General features: G+C 46.1%; 3 protein-coding genes across 10 annotated transcripts in view; 2 read left to right on the top strand and 1 right to left on the bottom strand.

Annotated features, from left to right (window-relative positions):
- Positions 1–18,549, top strand: part of SLC5A11 (solute carrier family 5 member 11) — a 41,684-nt gene extending 23,135 nt beyond the window's left edge. For 3 of the 4 annotated variants that reach the window (XM_032326922.1, XM_032326921.1, XM_032326920.1), the window contains exons 9-16: positions 3,139–3,344; positions 6,920–7,055; positions 13,244–13,351; positions 13,709–13,859; positions 15,583–15,751; positions 16,127–16,342; positions 16,982–17,150; positions 18,260–18,549. In XM_032326922.1, the coding sequence (XP_032182813.1) occupies positions 3,139–3,344; positions 6,920–7,055; positions 13,244–13,351; positions 13,709–13,859; positions 15,583–15,751; positions 16,127–16,342; positions 16,982–17,150; positions 18,260–18,462 (1,358 nt within the window). In that variant the 3' untranslated portion in view covers positions 18,463–18,549. Of the gene's footprint in view, positions 1–3,138; positions 3,345–6,919; positions 7,056–13,243; positions 13,352–13,708; positions 13,860–15,582; positions 15,752–16,126; positions 16,343–16,981; positions 17,151–18,259 lie in introns of those variants that run through there. The other variant, XM_032326923.1, reaches the window with a different exon arrangement.
- Positions 1–24,779, top strand: part of LOC116580553 (thyroid receptor-interacting protein 11-like) — a 302,056-nt gene that overhangs the window by 195,653 nt on the left and 81,624 nt on the right. The window lies entirely within an intron of this gene.
- Positions 20,281–24,779, bottom strand: part of ARHGAP17 (Rho GTPase activating protein 17) — an 83,639-nt gene continuing 79,140 nt past the window's right edge. For 2 of the 5 annotated variants that reach the window (XM_032326914.1, XM_032326918.1), the window contains one exon: positions 20,281–21,175. In XM_032326914.1, the coding sequence (XP_032182805.1) occupies positions 21,045–21,175 (131 nt within the window). In that variant the 3' untranslated portion in view covers positions 20,281–21,044. The remainder of the gene's footprint in view (positions 21,176–24,779) is intronic. The other 3 variants (XR_004281696.1, XM_032326917.1, XM_032326915.1) reach the window with 2 other exon arrangements.

Here is a 24,779-nt window from a genome sequence, read left to right as displayed (position 1 = left end):
AAAAAATCCATAGATCACATTGAGTAGTGTGGATATTTTAACAATATTCTTCCAACCTATGAACACAGAATATCTGCCCATTTATTTGTGCTTTCTTCATTTTTTCATCCATGTTTTATAGTTTTCATTCCTAAGTATTTTAGCCTTTTTGATGCAATCATAAGTATGATTGTTTATTTAAATGTCTCCTTCCATTCGTGTATAGAAATGTAACTGATTTTTGTATATTGATTTTGTACCTGCAACTTTACTGAGTTCGTTTATTGCTTCTAACAATTTTTGGTGGAGTCTTCAAGGTTTCCTCTGTATAATTCCTGTGTTCCACAAACAGAGACAATTAAGCCCTTGGAGATTTTTCAGGTATATTTCTGTTATTGATTTTTAATTAATTCCACTACAGCCATAGAATATATTTTATATGATACTGTTTCTTGTTAATTTGTTGAGGTTTGTTTTGTGGCCCCGAGACCTTGCCTGACTTGATGAACATTCCATATGTCCTTGAAAAGAGTATGCTGCTGTTGGCTATACTGTGTTATCAGTACCAATTAGGTCAAGAGGGTTGACAATGTTCAATACTCTATCTTTATTACTTTTTTCATCTATTTTCTCTATCGATGATTACAAAAGGGGTACTGACATTTCCAATCATAGTTGTCGATTTGTCCACTAGTCTTTGCATCATTTACTTTAAAGCTCTACTGTTAGGTGAATACGTATTTAGGAGTGTTATACATTCTTAGTGATTCAATTTCTTTATCATTATGTGATGTCCCTCTTTATCCCTGGTTGTATTCTTTATTCCAGAGTCTCCTTGGCCTGCTATTAATTTAGCCTCTCCAGCTTTTTTTTTTTCTTTTTCTTTTCTTTCTTTTTTTTTCTGATTCAAATCCCCAAACTTACTTACTTACTTTCTTTTTTTTTGTTTAATTTTCTTACCTTTTCAGTGTTCCAAGATTCATTGTTTGTGCACCACACCCAGTGCTCCATGCAATCCGTGCCCTCCTTAATACCCACCACCAGGCTCACCCATCCTCCCACGCCCCTCCTTCCAAAACCCTCAGTTTGTTTCTCAGAGTCCATAGTCTCTCCTGCTTCTTCTCCCACTCTGATTTACCCCAATTCACTTTTCCTTTCCTTCTCCTAATGTCTGCCATGTTATTCCTAATGCTCCACAAGGAAGTGAAACCATATGATAACTGACTTTCTCTGCTTGACTTATTTCTCTCGGCATAATCTCCTCCAGTCCCATCCATGTTGATACAAAAGTTGGGTGTTCATCCTTTCTGAGGGAGGCATAATACTCCATTGTGTATATGGACCATATCTTCTTTATCCATTCATCTGTTGAAGGGCATCTTGGCTCTTTCCAGTTTGGCGACTGTAGTCATTGCTGCTATGAAAATTGTGGTGCAAATGGCCCTTCTTTTCACTACATCTGTATCGTTGGAGTAAATACACAGTAGTGCTATTGCAGGGTCACAGGGTAGCTCTATTTTTAATTTTTGAGGAATCTCCACACTGTTTTCCAAAGTGGCTGCACCAACTTGCATTCCCACCAACAGTGTAAGAGGGTTCCGCTTTCTCCACATCCTCTCTAACACTAGTTGTTTCCTGTCCTGTTAATTTTGTCCATTCTAACTGATGTAAGGTGGTATTTCAATGAGGTTTTGATTTGAATCTCCCTGATGGCTAATGATGATGAACATTTTTTTAAAGATTTTATTTATTTATTTGACAGACAGAGGTTACAAGTAGACAGAGAGGCAGTCAGAGAGAGGAGGAAGCAGGCTCCCTGCTGAGCAGAGAGCCCGATGTGGGGCTCGATCCCAGGACCCTGGGATCATGACCCGAGCCGAAGGCAGAGGCTTTAACCCACCGAGCCACGCAGGCGCCCCGATAATGAACATTTTTTCATGTGTCTGTTAGCCATTTGCATGTTTTCTTTGGAGAAGTGTCTGTTCACGTCTTCTGCACATTTTTTGATGTGATTATCTGTTTTTTGGGTGTTGAGTTTAAGGGGTTCTTTATAGGTCTTGGATATCAGCCCTTTGTCTGTAGTGTCATTTGGGAATATCTTCTCCCATTCCGTGGGTTGCATCTTTGTTTTGTTGATTGTTTCCTTTGCTGTGCAGAATCTTTTGATCTGGATGAAATCCCAAAAGTTCATTTTCACTTTTGTTTCCTTTGCCTTTGGAGACATGTCTTGAAAGAAGTTGCTGGGTCCAATGTCAAGAGGTTACTGCCTATGTTCTCCTCTAGGATTTTGATAGATTCCTGCCTCATTTTGAGGTCTTTCATCCATTTCGAGTTTATCTTTGTGTATGGTGTGAGAGAATGGTCTAGTTTCATTCTTCTGTACATAGCTATCCAATTTCCCCAGCACCATTTATTGAAGAGACTGTCTTTTTTTCTTGATTATCAGTGTTTGAAGAGTATATATTTCTTTTTTTTTAAGATTTTATTTATTTATTTGAGAGAGAGAGAGCACAAGTGGGGAGGCAGGAATGAGGGGTGCTTGAATGGCTCAGTTGTTACAGGTCTGCTTTGGGCTCAGGCTGTGATCCTAGGGTCCTGGGATGGAGTATGATGCTCCCTGCTCAGTGGGGAGCCTGCTTCTCCCTCTCCTGCCTGCCACTCCCTCTGCTTGTGCTCTCTTTCACTATCTCTGTATGTGTGTGTCAAATAAATAAGCAAAAATCTTTTTTAAAAAATTGTAATTACAGGGGAGCCTGGCTGGCTCGGATGGTGTAGTGTGTGATACTTGATCTCAACCTTGTGAGTTTGAACCCCATGTTGGGCACAGAGATTACTTAAAAATAAGTAACTAGTTACTAGACCTACTGCTAGATCTTACTGTTTAGAGGAGCAAATAACTACTAAGCCACAGTTTTAATGTTTTGATGACTGCCTTAATATGTATGGTTTCCTTTATAATCCTGTATATTTTGTATTATGCATTGGTTATTAATATTCTGAGAAGCAATACATAGTCAGTACCAGAGACATCAAAAGAAGGTGACTAACTTTCCTTGTCAGCTCTGCTCTAAGTAGGATGTCACCCATCCAGCCTTCCCCTTACCCTTGCTGTGGATTGCTCTGAGTTTCTGGCTAATTCGGGCTTCCTCTGCATTTTAGGTTTTGCTGCAGTGGGCGGGATGGAAGGCCTGAAGGAGAAGTACTTCTTAGCCGTGGCTAGCAACCGGAGTGAAAATAACAGCTGCGGACTGCCTCGAGAAGATGCCTTCCATATTTTCCGAGACCCTCTGACATCTGATCTCCCGTGGCCAGGGATCCTACTTGGAATGTCCATCCCGTCCCTCTGGTACTGGTGCACGGATCAGGTACAGGGCATCTGATGAGGGAGCACCCTCCAGGATGCTTCTTTCTTTGTGGGGCAGAGGCTGGGCTGGCTTCCTCCATCTCTTTTCTTGTTTGTATTCCCCTTCCCTCTCCCCCCGCCCCCCCAAGCTCAACTACTCCTTCCTTTCTACTATTCTACATTATTTTACTTCTTGAACTTGTTCATGTAGTGGCAAATCCAGGGCTACTAATATTTGCAAAGGGGAACTGTTTTTTGTTTGTTTTTAAAGATTTACTTATTTATTTAGAAAGGGAGAGAGAGAGAGCAAGCGAGCACGCGGGGGTGTGGTGCAGAGGGAGACATTCACAAGCAGACTCTGTGCTCAGCGCAGAGCCTGACGTGAGGCTTGATCTCAACATCCTGAGATCATGACCTGAGCTGAAAAGCAAGAGTTTGATGCTTAACTGACTGAGCCACCCAGGCACCCCTGCAAAGGGGAATTCTTAATACATCTTGCTAATGTCTGGAAAGATCCAGTAAGCAAGAGATGATACATTTTAAATGGAGATTAAAATTGATATCCAATATCATTTACTCAACAGATACTCACTAGGTATCCTCTTTGTACCAGACACTTGGAAATCATGAGTAAACAAACCAGACAGGGCTCTTGTCTCCCTCGGAGCTCACCTTCTTCTAGTGGAGGGTAGACAGACAGTAAGAAAATTATATGGAATAATGAAAGGTAATAAATGTCATTTTCTTAAAAGCAGGGTAGGGAAAGAGGGGTTGAGAAGGTGGGAATGCAGCTTAAAATAGGGTGGCAGGGTCCTGGGCTGGCTCATTCAGTGGAGCATGCAACTCTTGATCTTGGGATTGTGAGTTCAAGCCCCACCTTGGGTAAAGAGATTACATAAATAAAATATATAAAGCATTTTGAAAAATAAATAAAATAGGGTGGCAAGGGGAGATGGGACTGAGGAGTGACCCTTGGAAAAACAGGCCTCAAAAAAGAAAAGGGCTCGCTGTGATAGTTGGGGAACATTTGCAATGGAGGCAATAGCCAACATGTATAATAAGCCCTTTTGTGTTAAAGGGGAAAAGGCTAGAAGCAATATTTGCATTTCTTATATCTGCGTGAAGCAGCTCCAGGTGGATGCAGGTAAAACAAAGAGTGGATACTCGTGGGCAGGGAGATAGGTGTCAATTTTTTTTAAGATTATATTTATTTATTTGACAGACCGAGATCACAAGTAGGCAGAGAGGCAGGCAGAGAGAGAAGGGGAAGCAGGCTCCCCGCTGAGCAGAGAGCCCGCTGCGGGGCTCCATCCCAGGATCCTGGAATCATGACCTGAGCCGAAGGCAGAGGCTTAACCCACTGAGACACCCATGCGCCCCGATAGGTATCATTTTGTTGCATACCTGTTTATACTTGGTCAGGTTTCAAATCCAGCAAATATATCATCCGTTGAAATGTGAGAGGCTGAAAAGATAAGTTAACAACGGACAATCGTGGTAACACTTAAACATTTACTGCTGGTGTAATGTGGCCAGTCCCTGGTCTAACCATTCTACATGAATTAATTCTTTTTCATACCATCCCTCTTGAACTGTGGTTCCATTACTTGGGCCAGGGGGTTGTCCTACAGGGGGACTCCTTCCTCCCCAGGCTCCTGGGTTTTCAAGGGGCACAGATATCTTCAAACTTCCTCACCTGCCTCTTAAATTAATGCTTGTATTCTCCACATCATGGGAACTAAAAGCCAGAATTCTTTTTGGTCACAGTTTTGAATCTCCAGTAGAAAGGACTTTATTTTCCAAAGCTGTAAATGCTTTCCTCTCTGCTCCAGAGGAGCGGGCTAGGATTGAAGCCTGCATGCCTCTTTGAGCACCTTACTAAAGCAACAAGACGTATTCTATAGACCCTAATATCCTCACATTCTACGACCACATTCTAAAGTGTTCTAGAAAGGCTCAGTAGGTAAATGGAGTTCTGAGAAATAACATATAACAGTTAAACCAACTTCTATAAATTTTTTTAAAGATTTACTTGTGTATTTGAGAGGGAGAGAGAGAACAAGCATGGGGTGGGGAGGGGCAGAGAGAGAGGGAGAGAGAGAAACTCCAGCAGACTCCACACTGAGCAGGGAGCCCAATACAGGGCTCAATCTCACAACCCTGAGATCACGACCTGAGCCAAAACCAAGAGTTAGAGGCTCAACCAACTGTGCCACTCTCAGGTGTCCCATTAAACCAACCTCTAAACAAGGATGCCTAACTTCTCAGTTCCCTGCTCCCCACCTTTCCTCACATAAGCCAATCCTACATTTTAGAGTCTTTCACTTATGGCATCCAAACAAAAGTAATTGCGTCTGTCAGGGTACACTTGGTTGCAAGTGATAGACAAAAAAAATCAATCAATCAATCAATCAATCAAACAAACAAACTATCTCAGGGGAAGGGTGGAGGATGTATTAGCTCAGGGAATACAAACAGCAGAAAGTTGAATGAGCCTTCAGAAACTACTGGAACATACTCTGGTTTCCCTCTCCATCAGCCGTCTTTACACCTGTAACTTCATTGTTTCACTGCAGACTAACAGGAAAGATGCTGGCATCTCCCCAAGGCCCAATCCAAAAATCCTGTAGAAGGGTCTAGTATAAGTCAGGTTCCTACCCCTGGATCAGGCAGCTGTGCCCAAGATGATAATGTAGCTGTGTGGACAGGGTGTGGGTTTCAAAAGAAGGAGCAGGACACTCTAGGAAAACTAGTGTCCACTGTCAAAAAAAAAAAAAAAATGGGAAGAGTCCCAGCTTTGTCCTGCTTGTCAAAGCTTGTCACAGGGCCTCTGTACCTTACCCAGATGCTTCAACACTCAAAGCCTAAGAAAATAGAGAAAGTTCTGGGCTCATGTAGATTCAATCTGAAGACTGGAGGAGGATTTGAAAACACTCTGGAACAAGTTATTCCTTTTGAGTAGATAATGTTTTTTTTATTTGATACATATTTTTAAAATCTAATTTGAGAGAGAGAAAGAGAGAGCATGAGTGGGGGGGAGGGGCAGAGAGGGAGAAGCAGACTCCCCCCTGAGCAGGGAGCCTTGATGTGGGGCTTGATCATGAACTGAGCTGGAGGCAGATGCTCAAATGACTGAGCCATCCAGGCATCCCAAGATAACTTCAATTTTAAGGGATCTTTCCCAGTATAGTGGTGGAGGTGCAGCCAGTGTTCTAAGCTCCTCTCATAGTTGGCAATTCTAATGGAGACTGTTGGTGTTAAGGTGCTTATTTCCTTTGCCTCTTCTAGGAAGAAGTTCCATGGAAAGTTGTAATTGACCCACCTTGGATTCATACTTTTCCTCAACTGGTCATGGTAGCGAGAGAAGCAGAGAAACTCTATGTAGAAATCAAATCGGCCAAGTCCAACTCCAGGATAAAGACGTAGGGAGGGGATGGAACAGGGTTCTTAGCTTCCTCAACTGGAGCACAGGGACTGGGAATAGGAAAGTTTCCTCGAAGAGAAGCTAGACAAACCAAGATTCTAAGTCCATGATGCCTACCAACAAGCTTTGCACACTTAGCTACTTCATCCTCCAACCACCCCACTGTTTTCCAGGTGATCGTTCAGCGGTCTCTGGCTGCCAAGAACCTATCCCATGCCAAAGGAGGCTCTCTGATGGCTGCCTACCTGAAGGTGCTGCCTCTTTTCATGATGGTGTTCCCTGGAATGGTCAGTCGTGTCCTCTTCCCAGGTGAGAAGACAGTGGGGAGAAGAGATTATCTGTCTTTGAGTCACAGACTCTGTGAAGTATTCTAAACATATGACTGGAGTCCCGCATTGTGATTTGGCTGAGGTATCACCATCCAGATATCTGACTCTACACTGTTTCCCAAAGGGGTTCAACAGGAATGTCTAGTAGATGTCCCAGGCCAGTAGAGGTGAGACCCATCTGGGGCCTTGCCTGAAATGTATTTTTTTAAAAGATTTTATTTATTTATTTGACAGACAGAGATTACAAGTAGGCAGAGAGGCAGTCAGAGAGAGGAGGAGGCAGGCTCCCTGCTGAGCAGAGAGCCCGATGTGGGGCTCGATCTCAGGACCCTGGGATCATGATCTGAGCCGAAGGCAGAGGCTTTAACCCACTGAGCCACCCAGGCGCCCCCTGAAATGTATTTTTGAAGCCACAAACTACAGGCTAAGATCTTGTAGTTCCAGATGTCAGTTTCCCGAAGACTAATATGAAAGTTCCTCTTACGCTTTTTGGTACTTCATTTCAGCTCAGTTGTTTGGTTATTTTGGCCCACTGGAACCCCTTTGGGGGTACTTAACAAAAACCAGGGATGTCAAAGCCTCTAGAATATTTACCTTAGAATTTTTAGTGCGGTAAAGTGATGAGATTTGCTCTGTGTGGGTAAACAGGACTGGGGGAAGGGTATTATTGGGAGTCACTGTGATGTCAGGAACTGGGGATCTATAGGGAAGAAAGCTCCTCTTTTTCTGAATCAGTGAGCTTTCCTCCCATATCCACCAAGGCTGTTATTTATTTCTTTTTAGATTTTATTTATTTATTTGACAGAGAGAGAGAGATCACAAGTAGGCAGAGCAGCAGGGAGAGGGAGAAGCAGGCCTCCCGCTGAGCAGGGAGCCCAATGCGGGGCTCGATCCCTGGACCCTGGGATCATGACCTGAGCTGAAGGCAGCGGCTTAATTGACTGAGCCACCCAGGTGCCCACCACCAAGGCTGTTATTAACTCAAAGGGGAATGTAAGGTCGAGTGATCTCTCCCCTGCACTTTATCCTACACGATGTCATGCTGAGGTAAAGAAAGGACAGGATGGCCCAGAAGTTTTGTCAAAATAATTTAGGACAATAAGCCTAGGAGAAAAGAATTGGGGGAGGAAAACGGGGGTTGCTGTGCTCGTGCTAGACTCTGTGCTTCCCCCTTCTCCAGCCCAGAGGGCATGAAGAACCCAGAGTCACTGGTCCTGGTTCCAGGAAAGGTGCCCAAGACTTGAGAAAAGCCAGGTCAGAGTGAGAACTGAGATTTGGGATTTGTGGTGACTTAATGGAAAATACACAGCTTTGGGTGAGGCTTGATATATGAACAAAGAACTGGCTTTAAACAACATACCTTCATCATGACAAGAGTCTTACAGTGTGGTATTTCTGAATATGGACTCTGGTTTGAATGTTGCAGCCAGAATTCTGGCTCTGTCACTTCCTAGCCGTATGACCTTGGAAAGCCACTTGCCTCTGTTCCCTCCCTCATAAAATGGGAATAATCCTTCATAAGGCTTAAAGCAGTTCTTGGCATGAAGTAAGCACTATAGAAGTGTTTATTCTTATTTTATGTATTATTTCATTTATTCCTCAAAACAACCTTATAAGGTAGGTCGTGTTAGGGCTCTTTTCATTTACAGATGAGGAAACTGAACTTCATCCACTCATTTATTCTTCCATGCATCCATCGAAGAAACTGAGAGCCAGTGAACTACGAGGCCTTAATCTGGGAGACCTGGGGATCCTTAATACCAACAGTATCCTGCTGTTGTGGGTCTCACATTCTAGTGGAGAGGAGACACACAAAGAGAAGAAATAAGTAAATGTGACATCCATTGATTGTGAGCCAACAGTTGATCCATATGGGGGATTTCTTTTTTTCTTTTGGTGGGAAGGCGCAGAGGGAAAGAGACAAGTCTTAAGCAGGCTCCATGCGCAGCAGAGAGCCCGGTGTGGGGCTAGATCTCATGACCTGAGCTGAAATAAGGAGTCAGACGCTTAGCCGACTGAGTCCCCCAGGCGCCCTGGGTAGTTTCAAAGTACATTTCAGAGTGGATACAACAAGATTAATGATGGGTAGGATGTTGGGGATAAAGAGGAGCAATCTAGACCCCTCCTAGGTTAAGTGACTTGCCGAAAGTTAACCTGGCTAGTACTCGGTGGGCTGGGATTGGAACCAGCTGCATCTGCCTCCAAAGCCCAGCTCTTAATCATGCTATTGTGTTCCTTAGCAAATTACACCTTAAGCTTTGGGTCAGTGTCTGGAAGATCAATCACAACACCTTGACAATTATACTTTGTTTTTAAGATTTAATTAATTTATTTATTAGATAGAAAGAGCGCACCAGCAAAGGGAGGTGCAGAGGGAGAAGGAGAAGCATATTCCCCACTGAGCTGGGAGCCCAACATGGGACTCGATCCCAGGACCCCAGGATCATGACCAAAGCTGAAGGCAGATGTTTAAACTACTGAGCCACCTAGGTGTCCCCTTGATCATCTTTCTTAATAGCCCGTCAATCAGCAATCATGATTAAGTGAAACAATGCCATGTTCTCTGTCTCTAAGGACTTTTGAATGTAACAGATGAGTCTGGTACTCATGAAGAAGCAACATAAGATATAAATCAAAACACTCTAGCATATAGTACTAACAATAAGTGAAAGGAATTTGAGAGTGAAGTAGGTTGGAGAAGGTGAGGTCGGCATGGTATGTTTGAAGACCTGGACAAGTCCTTCTTGTAGTTCCCCAGTCCTGCAGCAGCAATGTCACCTTAGAACTTGTTAGAAATGCAAACTTTCAGGCCCTGTCCGAGACCTACTGAATCAGAATCTCCTGAGGTTTGGGCCCAGCGGTCTGTTTTTGACAAGCTCCCCAGAAGACTGAGAAGCCCTTGCCTGAAGTGCCAGCCTCCAGGCCAACCCATTCTACCTTCCTATCTCCATGTCTCCCCCTGTGTCTGCTCTTCCAGCTACCCTCTGAATCTTCAGTTGGGTCCAGAAGCCACCCAAAAGGATGCTCCAATCCTGAGATGTAAAGAGCCTGAAGAACACCTTCTTCCACTTATCCATCTGAGAAATGGCACACATTTTGAAAGAAACCATAGTGGAAATTAAGAGAGAAGCAAAACCACCCTCAAACAATAAAATGCAAGTCTAGAAGTGTACCCATTTACAAACCCAATCATCCCCATCTGAGCTCTGGAATACACTCAGGGTATGAGACCTCATCATGATATTTACTCGCTATTTGATTTGGGGAAGCGTTTTCACCTCTCTGGGCCTCAATTTACTTGTCCTTAAAATAGGTGTAATACCATCTCTTCCCCCTGGAGTTGTGAAGAATACAATGAGATACATATAGATAGTCTTTATTTGTCATGGTGAACCCTCAGTGAATGTTACCATTTGGAAATAGAAGACATTGTGTTGTTTGGATGGGACCTTGCCAGAAGCATCCTTTATGCCAACTATCAGAGGGACTGATATGAGAACCCACACCATATATGAAATGGTTGATTAATTAACCCAAGACAGATGGGTGGTTGTTACCCAATGGTGGGTTAATGACCGATAAGGCTGTTGGTTTCAGTTGTAGCTTAACTGAGCCAACTAATTATCCTTAGGATGAATATCTTCTTTTTATTTTTTTAAGTAAGCTCCATGTCCAGCACGGAGTGCAGTGTGGGGCTTGAACTCACAACCTTGAGATCAAGACCTGAGCTGACATCAAGAATAGGATGCTTAACGGACTGAGCCACCCAGGCACCCTGAATGAATATATTCTTTAAGCTGAACAGACAAGAACAACTGCCACAAACATGCTTTGTAAACTGTGTCTGTCACATTTCATGGTTGGAGGGTGCATGTCTGGAAGGCTAACCAACCTAAGCTTAACAACCAAAGGTTAAACTATGTAGTTAATTAAATATCCCAGGGAGAGTCTTGCTTCTTCTCAGTGTACCTTGAAGAGGGGAGCTTTTGGGGGTGCCTGGGTGGCTCAACTGGTCAGGCAACTGACTCTTGGTTTCAGGTCATGGTCTCAGGGTCCTGGGATTGACCTCTGTCTCTAAAGTAAATATATCTTTAAAAAAAAAAAAAGAAAAGAAAAAAAGAGGAGCCTTTGGACAAAAAAAGGTAAAGCCCATATAATCTGAATGTGAATAAGACCTTTGCCTGACTGGGAGGCTTCTTACAACATTCTAAGCACGGGGATGAAACTTTTCCCTTATCTTCTTTTAAGGCTTCTTGGAAGAGCCATAAAAAGCCAGGAACTTTGACCTGTCAAAAGAATTTTTCTCAAGATTGTTTCTACTCAGGACTTCTCTTCAAATACCAGTTTTGGTCTATAGTCTTAATTTTGTCTGAGGTTTGAACCAGAGCTCTGGGGGCATCTACCTCTGTTCTGTAGCAACTATATTATTAATTGTGGCCACAGCACCCATTGGTGGATATTAGTGAGGCAAGGGGTGCCAGCCTTTGGGAAGACATAACAATGCCTGGAGAAATTTTATGACGACCGGTTTGCCGGTGGACTTCCCAGTGGATGAAAGGGCCCAGGGCTGTATCCATTGCTTAGGTCTTCCATTACATTAAAAAGAAAATGAAGATAGAACAATATTGCATTTTAAAATTGTGGTGTCCTTTAAGTGTTTACATTTATTAAATCAGCAGGTAAAAATATAGAGACTAAGTATACAAGCTCATGTGGAGATACGGTCAAACATCTACATTTGAGGTCTCAGTTAAATGGTCATTGTGACATTGATATTTCACTGGAACCGGGCAGGAAGTTAAGCATGAGCAGTGGAGGGGTTCACATTCACTTGTGAGCTGAAGTTCAAGATGGGTGGACAGACAGCCCATCACCCTTCAAAATGAGGAGCAAGGACTGAAGACTTTGGATTGAGCAGATGGGGCCCCGGTGGGATTTATGGGAGTTATTTCTCAGTCCACCTGGTGGAGGAGACTTGAGAGGTAATCATTGACCCAGCTGGGGTGAGTGGTGTTGGGTAGGCATTGGGGTGTTGGTGAGGAGCGCTGGTTAGCTCAGATATCAGGAGCTGAAGAAATCAGAAGGTGATGAGAAAGGTATTGTTCAGACACAGGTGCCAAACCTTTGAGACCATACAGAGTTCTGAAGGTCCCAGTGGCCAGGATGAAGCCTTGGGTGGGGTGCCTGCCAGACTCATTACAGAAAAGCAGCTACTCTCTTGGTGTTCTCTGAAAAATTGGATTGGAAGTCAGGAGACCTGGGTTTCGACTCTGCCTCTGACATGACCTTGCTGGATATTTATACTCAGGTCCCTGGTCTTGGTTCTTCGTCTGTGCAACAGTGAAAATAATCTCTTCCCTCATTCAGGAGCGCAGTGATAGCTAGCCTCTGTCCCTCAGAAATCTGTTGAGCATCTGCTCTGTCACACACTCTGGACTCCAAGCAGGAGGCCTAGGCCTGTATGCTTGGGATGTTTTCGTCATTATACGAGGAGGAGATGAAGAACTCCAGGTGCCAGGAAGGCTGAGTGGATTTACTCCAGAACAGCAGAATGCTGTTCAGGAGAGCAAAGACCCGATACAGAAACACAGGAAGAGGAAGACAGGGACATCCAATTGGCACAGCTGGGTTGTTAGGATCCTAAAAGGAGAACAGCTCTGGAGGAGCTAGGGGAGAGAGGGATTTGGAAAATAATCATCCCATGTGGGGGAAATGGCATTCTCCAGTGCACTGGAGGAACTGCAGGCAAGATGTGAATGGCATGTGTCCCTTTGTGGGGGTCAGGGGATGCTTCCTGATGAGGGACATTGTAGAGAATGGCCACGAGGTGTCTCAGCTTTATTAGGGTGACAGTCATAACAGCTGAAATGTATTCAGTGCTTCCTACATAGCGGCTTCTGGGCCAAGCACATTGCATATGTCATCTCAGCCAACCCCCAGGATAATCGTACCAAGTAGGCATACGTTGTTGTCCCATTTTACAGATAGGGCAAGGCTAAGTAAGAAGGTAATGGTTTGTGAAGTCTGGGATCTTTTTTTATTTCACCGAGCTGTATGCATATAGATAGTCATCCTGTCTCCTGGCATGGGCCTGCGTCAGGCCATGTTGTGGCTTGGCCTGGGCTCAGAGGGTCTGTCTGCTCACTCTGCACCTTGTTTCTTCCACAGATCAAGTGGCTTGTGCAGATCCAGAGACCTGCCTGAAGGTCTGTAGCAACCCCTCCGGCTGCTCTGACATCGCATATCCCAAACTTGTGCTGGAACTCCTGCCCACAGGTAATGTCCACTCGCCCCTGGATGGAGTCCCCTGGAGTGTCCAGAAAGGAAGACCTTGACTGGGCCCTGATCTGAGGGAAGGACAGGGTGGGAAGGCAGCAGGAGGAAATGCGCTCTGGGCTGAGGGACTGAGCCCCAGAGCCAGAGGCCTCCGATAAAACCCAGGTCCTGATTATGGTCCCCCTCCAGCCCCGGTCCCTCCTTACAGCTCGCTCCCACCCCAAGTTCTGCCTCCTCCCAGTGGCACCTACTGGGAGATCGGTTGGCACCATGGGCCTGGGGTAACGGGGTCCTGAGTGGAGGCAGGGGCAGTTAGCAGGAAAAGCCTGAGCCCATAGACCTCCCTTTTGCCCCCAGGGCTCCGTGGGCTCATGATGGCTGTGATGGTGGCGGCGCTCATGTCCTCCCTCACCTCCATCTTTAATAGTGCCAGCACCATCTTCACCATGGACCTCTGGAAGCACGTCCGGCCTCGGGCATCAGAGAAAGAGCTCATGATTGTAGGCAGGTAAGGTTGCACTGAGTGGGACTGGGGAAGGAGAGTAAACAGTTTAGAAACCCAGGAAGGAGAAAGCTGAGCCAACTCAGAGGCAAACACTGACCAGCCACTCATGCTGGAGGCTCAGCCTCCTCTGAGGGCAAAGGTGAGGTTCATTAGGACTCTATGTACGAATAAGCCACTCATTCAAGAGATGTTCACTGAGCACCTACTATGTGCCGGGTGGCTAGACACAAAGCAAAGATTCAGTTTCTGCTTTCAGAAAGCTAAAGATAATTAAAGAGAGAGGATAATTAAACGGAAACGACAACCCCAGTGAGTGCCATGAGGAGAAGCCAGGAGATGTAGAGATTCAAAGGAGTCCCCAGCCTGGAGTGGGTGGGACCTGAGAGATGAATAGGAGTTAGTTAGCCAGGTAAAAGGGAGGAAGAGGTTCTGGGGACTGGGCAGGGTTGTGGTGTGGGGAAGGTTTTCCTACCAAGGCTTCTGTAAGGTCCTGAAATCTAATGGGGGGAACAAAAGGGACCAAAATGGATGGTATGCAAATCTTATGTAAAATACATGCTAATAAGCATCTTGGGGCCCCCAAGGACTGTCTCAGCTTTGAGTTAGGGAAAGAGTTCTTAGGTCTGACAGCATGAACATAACTTATAAAGGAAAAGAAACAAATACATTAGACTTCATCAAAAGCCAAAACTTTTTCACTTCAAAAGACACCATTGGGGTGCCTGGTGGCTCAGTGGGTGGATTAAGGCCTCTGCCTTCAGCTCAGGTCATGATCCCAGGGTCCTGGGATCGAGCCCCGCGTAGGGTTCTCAGCTTGGTGGGGAGCCTGCTTCCTCCTCTCTCTCTGCCTGCCTCTCTGCCTATTTGTGATCTCTTTCTGTCAAATAAATTAAAAAAAAAAAAAAGACACCATTAAGGAAATGAGAAGACAAGCCACAGATAAGGAGAAACTATTTGCAAGCCACATAGCTGACAAAGACTTGTGATCTAAAATGATCTACAAAATGAAATTGTAATCCTAGAAAACTATAAGGAGATACCATGACATGACATGCCCACTAGAATGGCTATAATCAGAAAGACAGACAAGGAGATAGAGAAGTTGGAACCTTCCTAACTCTGCCAGCGGGAATGTAAAATGGTTCAACCATTCAAAACAGTTCGGCACCTTTTAAAAAAATTAAACATACAGCTTATCATATGACTGAGCAGTTGCACTCCCAGAAATGAAAACATATGCCTACATAAAGATTGCATTCCCAGAAATACATAAAAACTCAAACACAAATATTCACAGTAGCTTTTGTTTATAAGAGGAGAAAAGTAGAGACAACACAAGTATCCACTGACCACTGCAGGGTAAACAGTGGCGTGTCATGGTAGATCCATTCAGTGGAGTGTTTTTCAACAATAAGAATGAATGACATACCATGATTACGTATGATGTGTGGATGAACACCAAAAGCACGCCATGTGGAGGAAACTGGCTGCCAAAGACCACATGTTGTTGAATCCTGTTTCTATGAAATGTCCAGAAAAGGCAAACCCATAGAAACAGGAATAGATAAAGGATAAATTGTTGCCTGGAGTTATGGGATTCTACTCTTAGAATAGGTGAATCTCGTGGTATGTAAATTCTACCTCAATAAAACAGGAAAGAGAGAGAGAGCAGGAAGTATTTCCGGGAGCAATATGCTAACGAGGGGCTCTCTCCACCTGGCACTAGGGTGTTTGTGTTGCTGCTGGTGCTGGTCTCCATCCTCTGGATCCCCGTAGTCCAAGCCAGCCAGGGAGGCCAGCTCTTCATTTACATCCAGTCCATTAGCTCCTACCTGCAGCCGCCTGTGGCCGTGGTCTTCATCATGGGATGTTTCTGGAAACGGACCAATGAAAAGGTAGCTCTGGATAAGCACCGTCCATGAGGATGTCTTAATGACATGGGTGGTGTTCCAGAGGATGAGTTCTGGGGATGGAGGTGGGAAGGGGGCCAGCTGGCCTTTGAAGAGCAACCACGGGGGTTCTGTTTGATGCACTGTCATGAAACAGGGAAGCTAAATTTACAAGGAATGAGTATATTACACATCAATAATTAGTTATGTGTGAAAGATAAACAGATAAGGAGCTCCAATCCTTTTTAAATTACTGACCCCTACATCAACCATCCCTAGAAAGTCAAACTCTTAGAAATGGCTTTTTGAGGTCTGCAGAGGCCCAGGTTGGCTGCCCTGTAACCCTGGATGTCTCTAAGATGGCCTTGCTCTGATTTGCAGGGGGCCTTCTCAGGTCTGATCTTGGGCCTTCTCCTAGGCTTGATTCGGCTGGTCCTGGACTTCATTTACCCGCAACCTCGGTGTGACCAGCCAGATGACCGCCCCGCTGTGGTGAAGGATGTCCACTACCTCTATTTCTCCATGGTTCTGTCTGCAGTGACTCTGATCACCGTGTCCAGTGTGAGCTGGTTCACAGAGTCGCCCTCCAAGGAGATGGTACGTTTGGGTTTGATACTGTATAACCACTGAGACCCTTGGCTGCAAGCGACAGAAAACTGACCCAAACTGGCCTCAATGAAGAGGGTTTGATTGTTCAAGAAGCTGGAATATCCAGGATTGGGCTTTAAGGGACAGCTTGATTTGGGATGGAGGACCAAATCCATCCTTCATTTCTGCCTCAATTTTCAGGGCCATGTAGGACTGGCAGTTTCCAGGGATTTTATCTTTTCTTATACTCATCAAGCAAAAGCAGAAACACATTTGTCCCAGCATTTCCGGCAGGGTTCCCAATTCCCATTGATGCAGTTAGCTCGACACATGTTTACCTATGAACCAGTTCAGTCTCCATGGCTAGAGAAATGCACGATGGAGGGGTGGGAGGTCCTCCAAAAGCCCCAGGCTAGGGTTAAGCTCTGGGGGGCCAGAATGAAGGAGGGTGAGATCCCAACAGAATTAGCGCTGCTGAAGAAAGCAAGCCAGGGAAATGTCCATTTTGTGGGGGGAAAAGTCCACTGACTGTGCAGAGCGCAGGGAGCTGGAGCTTGGAGGTACAGTGACATGGTGGGCATTCTCACACGGGAGGCCCAACATGGGGTGGAGCAGGGGACCCTAATCTGATCCATCTTTGCTCCTTAGATAAGCCGCCTGACCTGGTTTACTCGTCATGACCCCATGGTCCAGAAGGAACAGGTGCCACCAGCAACTCCCCGGCCCCTTACTGTCTCTCAGAATGGGACCCCAGAGGCCAGCATCACAAACATCCAGTTGGAGATTGTTCAAGAAAACATATCCAAACCCCACAGCTGTGAGTTGCCTCTCCTCAGTTACAGTGGAAACCCAAGAAGCATGAGGTGTTTAAGGAGAGATACTTCTACCAAATCACAAGCCAGAAGAGGGGTGTACTTGGAATGTTAGCATCCCCTGACTCCCCATGTCTGTTCTAACTTTCAACAGAAGCTCAGTGGAGAATAGTAACAGCAAGTGGGTGTTGAGTGACTTGCTACAACACGGCTCCCTTAGTCCCCATGAGATCCCGCCAGGCAGGCTGGAATGCTATTGGCTTTCTCTAAATTGCTGGTTTCAAACTGGCAGCCTGTAGACATACTGTGGTGTAGTCCACCTACCATTTCAATAAAAGGTGAGCCGACATTGAAAACTTGGGAAATTTCACATAAAATGCCAGATTTCCATCTCCTTTTGAAACATGGGAAGATGTAACAACTCTGGGCCCCCATGTCTGCATGACTAACGTTGTCCAGAATTTGGAAAGCCGGCCCCTCAGACTGAGCTGTGCCCTTCAGTGAGCCAAGGTCCCCACCCATCCCTATTGCGCCATGACCCTGCAGCCGTGGGCTGTCCTTTACCATCACATGTGGCCTTTTACATCTGTCAATATACATGTACAGACAAACATTCTGCGGCTATGAATCCATGTCAACCTAATGATGGAAGTCCAAGGATAGATCCAGAAGGCCATGTGTTACAAGAAAAATGAGAGAATCTTTTCTGGTTCATATTTTGACAAGTTTAATAAGCAAAGTGTTTTGTCCTGACCACGTGACTAGCCCTAAAGGCCATGGAGCTTGCAGCCCCAGCTCTAAATGGGGAAATAGTTTTCCACAAGAGTGCCCTTCCCTGCCTTGGGCCTCCTGGCAGATGGTGTGATAGAGAGGAGGGAATCAGACAGATGTGGCTTCTAAACCCACCTCTGCTACCGCTTACCAGCTGTGGGGCTTCACCCAACTTAGTCAAATGAGGCTCCGTCTTTTCATCTGAAAATGATGAAAGGTCCTCATGAAGATTAAGGTCCTCATGAATACTTCCCAGAAAAGGTATGGGAAATTTCTCACTGGGCACGGAACACAGCTGGTCGGCCCCTCTGTTCCCTTCTGACCTTCATTTGGGTTCTTTTAGGTGACACGACCCCAAAGCAGTCCAAAGTGATGCGAGCCATCTTGTGGCTCTGTGGAATGGAGAGCCTGGGCAAGGAACCCCCAAGCACCGTGGAACCGGTCATAGCTTCCTTGGAGGAAAATCCCCTTGTAAAAACCCTTCTGGACATCCACCTCATCGTCTGTGTAAGCTGCGCCATTTTTCTCTGGGGCTACTTTGCTTAATGTGGGGGTGAACCCAGGGGTCCAGTCTGTTGTCCGAGCCCTGTTTTTGTAATGAAAGGGAATAAATAATAAAGCTTTGTTTGTTTACTGTGAGGCTTCAAAGGAGTTCATTTTCAACGTGACATTTAGTGCTTTTCTTAAAAGGGAATGGGGGGCAGAAGGTGGGGGAGAAAAGTGTCAAAGCTACCTCTTCTCTTCTGTTCAGTCTTCTTGTCTGTCGTGCAACACCAAGGGAGAATTCAGAGGGATAAACAAGCGAAGAGACCCACTAGACCTCCCAGCCTGGCAGCAGACCCCTCGCCAGGGCTGAGCGCGCTAGCGTTTGAACTTGCCCGGTTCACCTTCCGAGTACAGGGAATGAGACCCACAGGCCACCACTCGCCTTCCACTCCTGCTGACTTTGGGCGAAGGAGTGGCTCTAACCCAGGACTGGAATCACGGGCCAAGGTGCAGGGCCACCCCAAAGATGGCATCAGGGCTGGCTCTGTGGGCCTGCCCTTGACCTTAGCCGTGCACATGGCAGACACAGCCTGTGCAGACCCCAGCAGAGCCCAGAATGGAGAAAGGCGGACGGCTGGGGCTGTAGGGAACAGGGCTGGCCGCTCTTCAGGTCCAAAGCCCCACAGCCCCTCGGCCAGTAAAGATTTGCTGTGGAAATGCCCATCCCTCTGGCCACTTGTTTGAGGGGAAGCAGCCTTGTGGGAATTAAGCGGAAAAATAGTCAATGCCAGCACTTGGGAAGTACACACAGTTTTCTCCGATTTTCTTAAAGCACAAGATTCTAGGGCACCCCCTCTGGTCTACTTCCCAGATATCGTAACGAGAAGCAAGTGTCACAGTGAGGAAAGCTCTAGGGGACCAGACACTCAGCAGCAGCTTCCTGGACATCAGCACCCTCCTGATGACCAGGGATGGCCACTTAGAGTTCACATTATAAAACCTCTCCTTTCTGATGGTGTTTGTGCCAGAATGGGACAGTGAGGTGGTGACTGTCCCAGCAGGGGTAATCACCTCTCTGTGGGACCTTGGAGATGCTTCCATCATGATGCGGTTACGGCTCTGAACACAAGCTGACCTCCATGCCCCACTCTGGGCCTTGCCCGTTCAAGAAGATGGGCCGTAGCCTTGGTTTGGTATTTACCTTTGACATGCAGACAAAAATCAAATGATTACCGTTTTTCTTTAGTTTGGAGTTGTTGGGGTTGGGAGATTTTAATAAATGGAGAATGAAAACTGAAACGTCTCTTCAAATAGAGAAGGTCTGTGTTGTGTTTTGGAGCCATCAATAACAAAACATGTGTGCCACTCTGGGGAGAACGTCCAGCACCGACCTTCCTGGTCCCCGGGCACCCACACCATCTCCTTGGCAAGCATGGCATCTTGCTCTCCTCCTGAGCACCAGAGCTGTAGAGGGAGCGGTCCAAGGTGCCACAGAGTTGCCTGGGCAGTGGCCTCCCTGGAGAGGGGGCTCAAGGCCAATGAGCAACCGATACCAACACCCTTGGTCTTTATAGGGAGCCCGATCTACAGTCTGGGGCAGGGGGATGGCGTCTGAGGAGGAAGAGAGGAAGAGTCGGCCTTCAGCAAAAATAAATTTAAGATACAGGGGGAAGTGGGTTTATAGGTATATATATTTTCACTGACATTATTAAGTGCAAGAAGCACTTTGGGGGCCCAGGGATCTTTGAGGTCTCAGCCAAATTCTGTTTGGTGAGGTGACAACATGTGCGCATGCGCGTGCACACACACACACACACACACACATACACACACACACAAAGCCACAGTTTTGCTTCCAAGAATTATAAAGTTTTCATATAAACCACAGAATATATTTAATTCAAATTAAACATGAAACTAGAATAATGTTCGGGTCCTTATCAAGTAGCAATTACATTGTTTAAAAAAAAAAAAAAAAAGAACAGTACATTTCCTTCTACATTCTGGCGATCCAACAAGGCACAAGTCACATCCAGCTTGCTGAGGTGACAGATCCAGCAGTCACCATCAATGCTCACGGTTTGGAGGGGGTCGGGGAGGGACGACCATACTTCATACAAAACGATTCTGCAGCAATGGCGAAGGAGAAGAACCTCCCTCCTAATATATAAGAATGAAAGTCCAAGTAGCAGGAAGTAGGCGATTTGCATAATGCATGTATTTTATTAAATAGATTGTTCACGCACTACTTCTTCTTCATTCCAAATTGCCTTTTGTGCCACCTGCCTCAACGGCAGTGACAAAGCTTCCTAGGCGCGTCTCGGCAGTAATACTCCTTCCATTCTAGGTACTTCTTTTTTCTTTTTTTCTCTTTCTTTTTAAAATTTTTTTTAAAAAAATTTTTGGCATGATTTCTTTCCCGTGTAAAGAAAACCAACTTCTTCAAAGACACAGATCATTCAGCTTAAAGTGTCAGCCTCCACCTTCTCCTTCCTGAGGCTGTGGGAAGGCAAAGGCCTGCATGCCAGACCTTCTTCCCTTCACTGAAAGCTCTTCACTGTTTGGGCTGCGGAGAGAACCATGCACCTGCCCGGTTCCGGGCTCCACAGTGGAAGGGGGCGGGGCAGGGGGCGGGGCTTTCTTCACAGGGCGGTGCTTTCTGTATCGTTGTCTATATCCAACAGAATGCGTCCGGGCAGGTCTTTGCTGGCTGAGTCTGAATGCATGTCAGGAAAGGTGCTGCGAAGCGGCTCTGAAACTCTAGAACTGGTGTCTGGACAAAAACAGGAGACATGCTGTCAGCGTATGGTAATGCTCACGAGGCCGCTCGCCGGCGCTCTAGAAGAGAAGCTGGACAGTCCGAGTCAGCCCATGCACACACACTTTCGCTCACTACAGGCACCGTCAGCCCCTGGAAGTTGAGTCAAGCCTCTCAGACAGACCCCAGAGCAGCTGAGTGGCACAGCCCTATCTCCTGGTTCTGGTGGCCCTTCCCAGGAGCCCTCAGACAGGGCGCTCGTTCTGCCGATGAGAGGAAACCTCATTCTTTGCACCAACACGCTAGCTAAAACCTCTTCACAAATCAGGGCTGTGTGCACCTCACTGGACAGAGCCCCCCTCCTCTCGGGCCTGGGAGTCCGTCCTCCTGTAATTCATGCTATGCCAACCTCAGCGCCAGTGACATTTTGGGCTGGGTCAGTCGGGGCTGAGGGGCTGTCCTGTGCCCTGTGGGATGTTTGGCGGCCGTCCTGCCCTTCATGCATAAGATGTCAGTGGCAGCCAGCCCTCTCACCCTCACTGTGACAAATGTTGTCTCCAGACATGGCCAGATGTCAACCCCTGGGTGACCATCACTGAGGTAGATCACCAGCCTCTCACAAATACCGATTTTCTCTTCTCCTTCTAATACTTAGAAGTTTCTTTTCATGTCTTATGTTGGCGGGAATTCCTCTAGCGAGAGGGCAACCGGAAACCTCAAGCCATCAGTCCCTCACTCCTCAAAACCCACAAGAAACATCTTCACCTGTCATGGATGGCCTCTTCGTGAGGCCAGAGAAGCTCGGATGCATTCATTCATGAATAAGTACTTACTGAGTGTCTACCTGAGACAGCACAACAGTGAACAAGCCAGACCCAGCTTTAATGAAGTCGGGGGGTTCAGTGGGGGAGATGGCCCCCCGATCAAGACAGAATTTGTTTCTCCAGTAGGTGTGTGTTTGAGCAAACTGTGAGGGCCTGGTGAGAGGCCCAGTTTTAAGACAGGTGCAGGAGAGAAGGGAGAGGTTCAGATTTGCTGTAGTTTCACGTTGCTGGGCTAGAGCATGCTGGGAGTCTCCCCAATATGTTTAAGAATTACTCATAATTTCTCTTTCACTTGTTCCTTCTCCATGCAGGCTGGGGGCACACGCATGTGCATTCAGTGGGGGGAGGGGGCGCACTGCTTTGAAACTGTTTCCTGCTCATGCACAACCCTACAGTTCTGAGCTGCAAGATCTATCTACTACCTTTTCTCACAAGGGCTCCTGGGTTGGCGGCCCCAGCTCTTCCGGTTTCATGTGCACCACAGCTCAAGAGAAATTTCTAGATGGATGGAGGTGCCAAGGTGTGAGAGGGTTCAAGGGCTGAATGCACTTGACAATTCCAGTCTTACGATAATGGTAAAACCAACTGAACTGTGCTGAGTTGCAGTGTCCAGTGGTGCAGTCAAGGGAAGGGTGGGCTGTGTGCACGGAGCAGGGATCCCAATGTCTTAGACTTGACCTCAGCAGAAAGGAAGTCACGAAGAGCAGGGACTGTGTCTGTCTAGCTCAGGGCATCCCCAGCGCCTAGAACTGTAGCTGCTTAATAGCTGAATCTCAATAAATGTTGTGGCTGGCCAGAGCCCTCCAGCTCAACCATCTTTCCAATCCTCCCTTCCTACAGCCTCAGGCAGAGTAGTCATGTCTCCAAGACAAGACTGGTATAAGAAATCCATTGCAAATTCAATCCCCAACCCAACAAGACAGATGGTGCAACCAGTCAGTGTCTCTTTTTAGCCCAAAGAGTTTATCAGAGACTATGCAACTGCCATGCCTGGTGGGGGACGCGTGATGCAAAGGTTCTATACATGCTGATTAGATTTCTACTTGTTAATATGTGGATTTCCATGCAAACCAACACCAAACAGCCACAGACCCTTTTCAGAGGACAGATCCTTTTCCTTCCTTCCTTTCCATCGCATATAATTTCTGGATTTGTACTTTCCTGAAATTCTCTTTATGATGAATACACAAAAATTCTACAGCGGGGGGGAAGAATGTGTGGTGGGAGCATAAGGCCTCCCGCCTGCTTCCCTGGTTTGCCTCAGGTTGGCAGATACATTATTTCCCAGCCTTACCCCCCTGCCCCTTACATGAACCATTTTTATTTTTTTAAAGGCAGCTGAGTTTATTTTTATTTATGATTTTATTATAATTTTAAAGTTTTGGGGCACCTGGGTGGCTCAGTGGCTTAAGTCTCTGCCTTCAGCTCAGGTCATGATCTCAGGGTCCTGGGATCGAGCCCCGCATCGCGCTCTCTGCTCAGCAGGGAGCCTGCTTCCCTCTCTCTTTCTCTGCCAGCCTCTCTGCCTACTTATGGTCGTTCTCTCTCTATCAAATAAATAAGATCTTAAAAAAATAAAGTTTTAAGTAGGTTCCATGCCCTGAACTCATGACCCTGAGATCAAGAGTTACCAGCTCTACCCACCGAGAGAGCCAGGCTGGCTAAACCATGTTTAAAAAGAAGACAGCAAATCTGTTCACACACAGGAAGTAGGAAAAATCAGCGTGTGTGCAGAGCTAGCTTTCAGAAGGAGACTACTCTTCATCACGACGGTGGCACCACTGAGCAGCTACCACACACCAGACATGGTCCCAGGGGCTACGCACACAGCATCGCGTCAGCTCACTGGCCCTCTGTGAAATGACCCCAAAGCAGCACTAGTATAACCAGTGTAGAGGTAAGAAAGGGAGACCCTGAGAGACTCAGCTCCTCACACAGGATCAGAGCCAGATGGGCTGGCCCCTGGAGCCTGGGTTTTCATTGGTGTAGTGCTCTCCCTCCGCCCCACAGGACTTTGTGCGTCCGCGGGTGAGGGTCCTGACAGAGCAGACAGCTTCTGAGGATATAACGCAGGAGTCTGGACACTCTGGTTCATTGTAGCAAAAAGGGGGGAAAGGTTATTTTACAAAGATTCTAATATTTACCTTGACATGATTCTGATGTTTAGTTATTAAAAATAAACTGCAAGTTTATTTCTTCTGCTTCAGAAGCCACTGAAATGTCCAACTCTGAGCAAAAATCTGTCTGCTTAACGTTAGACATTCATTGGAAAAGATGGGTTGTTAAAACTCCATCAGAACATGGGAAGGAGCATAGAATGTAAGGTGAAATTAAAAAATGCAAGATCAAAATCTATATATGCAAAATAGTTAGAATCATATACTCCCTGGACTTCTAGGGGGAAAAAAAAACTAGAGTAGAGAAACAAATAGAATACAAATAGTGCCTTCTTATTTCTAGTTTCCAAATCTCCTTCAATATCCATGGTTAGTTGTTCTTTTTTTTAATGCATGTCTTTCAGGATATAAAAAGAGGTCAGTTTTTAAAAAGAACACCATGAGAACTAGTGGAGTGTTGAGTTTGTTTAAGGACGATCCCGAGAGCAATACGGCGTACCGTTGTGCAGAGGATGGGGGCCTCGTGGATATTCTCAGACTCATGGAATATCACAAAATATTAAGAAATGTCTTTTGCTCCAGAGCATTGTCTTTTTAACCCACAAAAGAACTGGGAAAACCAAGCAGTGCATCAGAATCTAAATTGGGGGCAGGGGTGCCTGGGTGGCTCAGTGGGTT

Source organism: Mustela erminea, chromosome 20 (assembly GCF_009829155.1).
Source record: "Mustela erminea isolate mMusErm1 chromosome 20, mMusErm1.Pri, whole genome shotgun sequence".
Classification (NCBI taxonomy): Eukaryota; Metazoa; Chordata; class Mammalia; order Carnivora; family Mustelidae; genus Mustela; species Mustela erminea.
The sequence above is the reverse complement of the archived record's forward strand: the minus strand, read 5'-3'. Positions and strand labels throughout refer to the sequence as shown.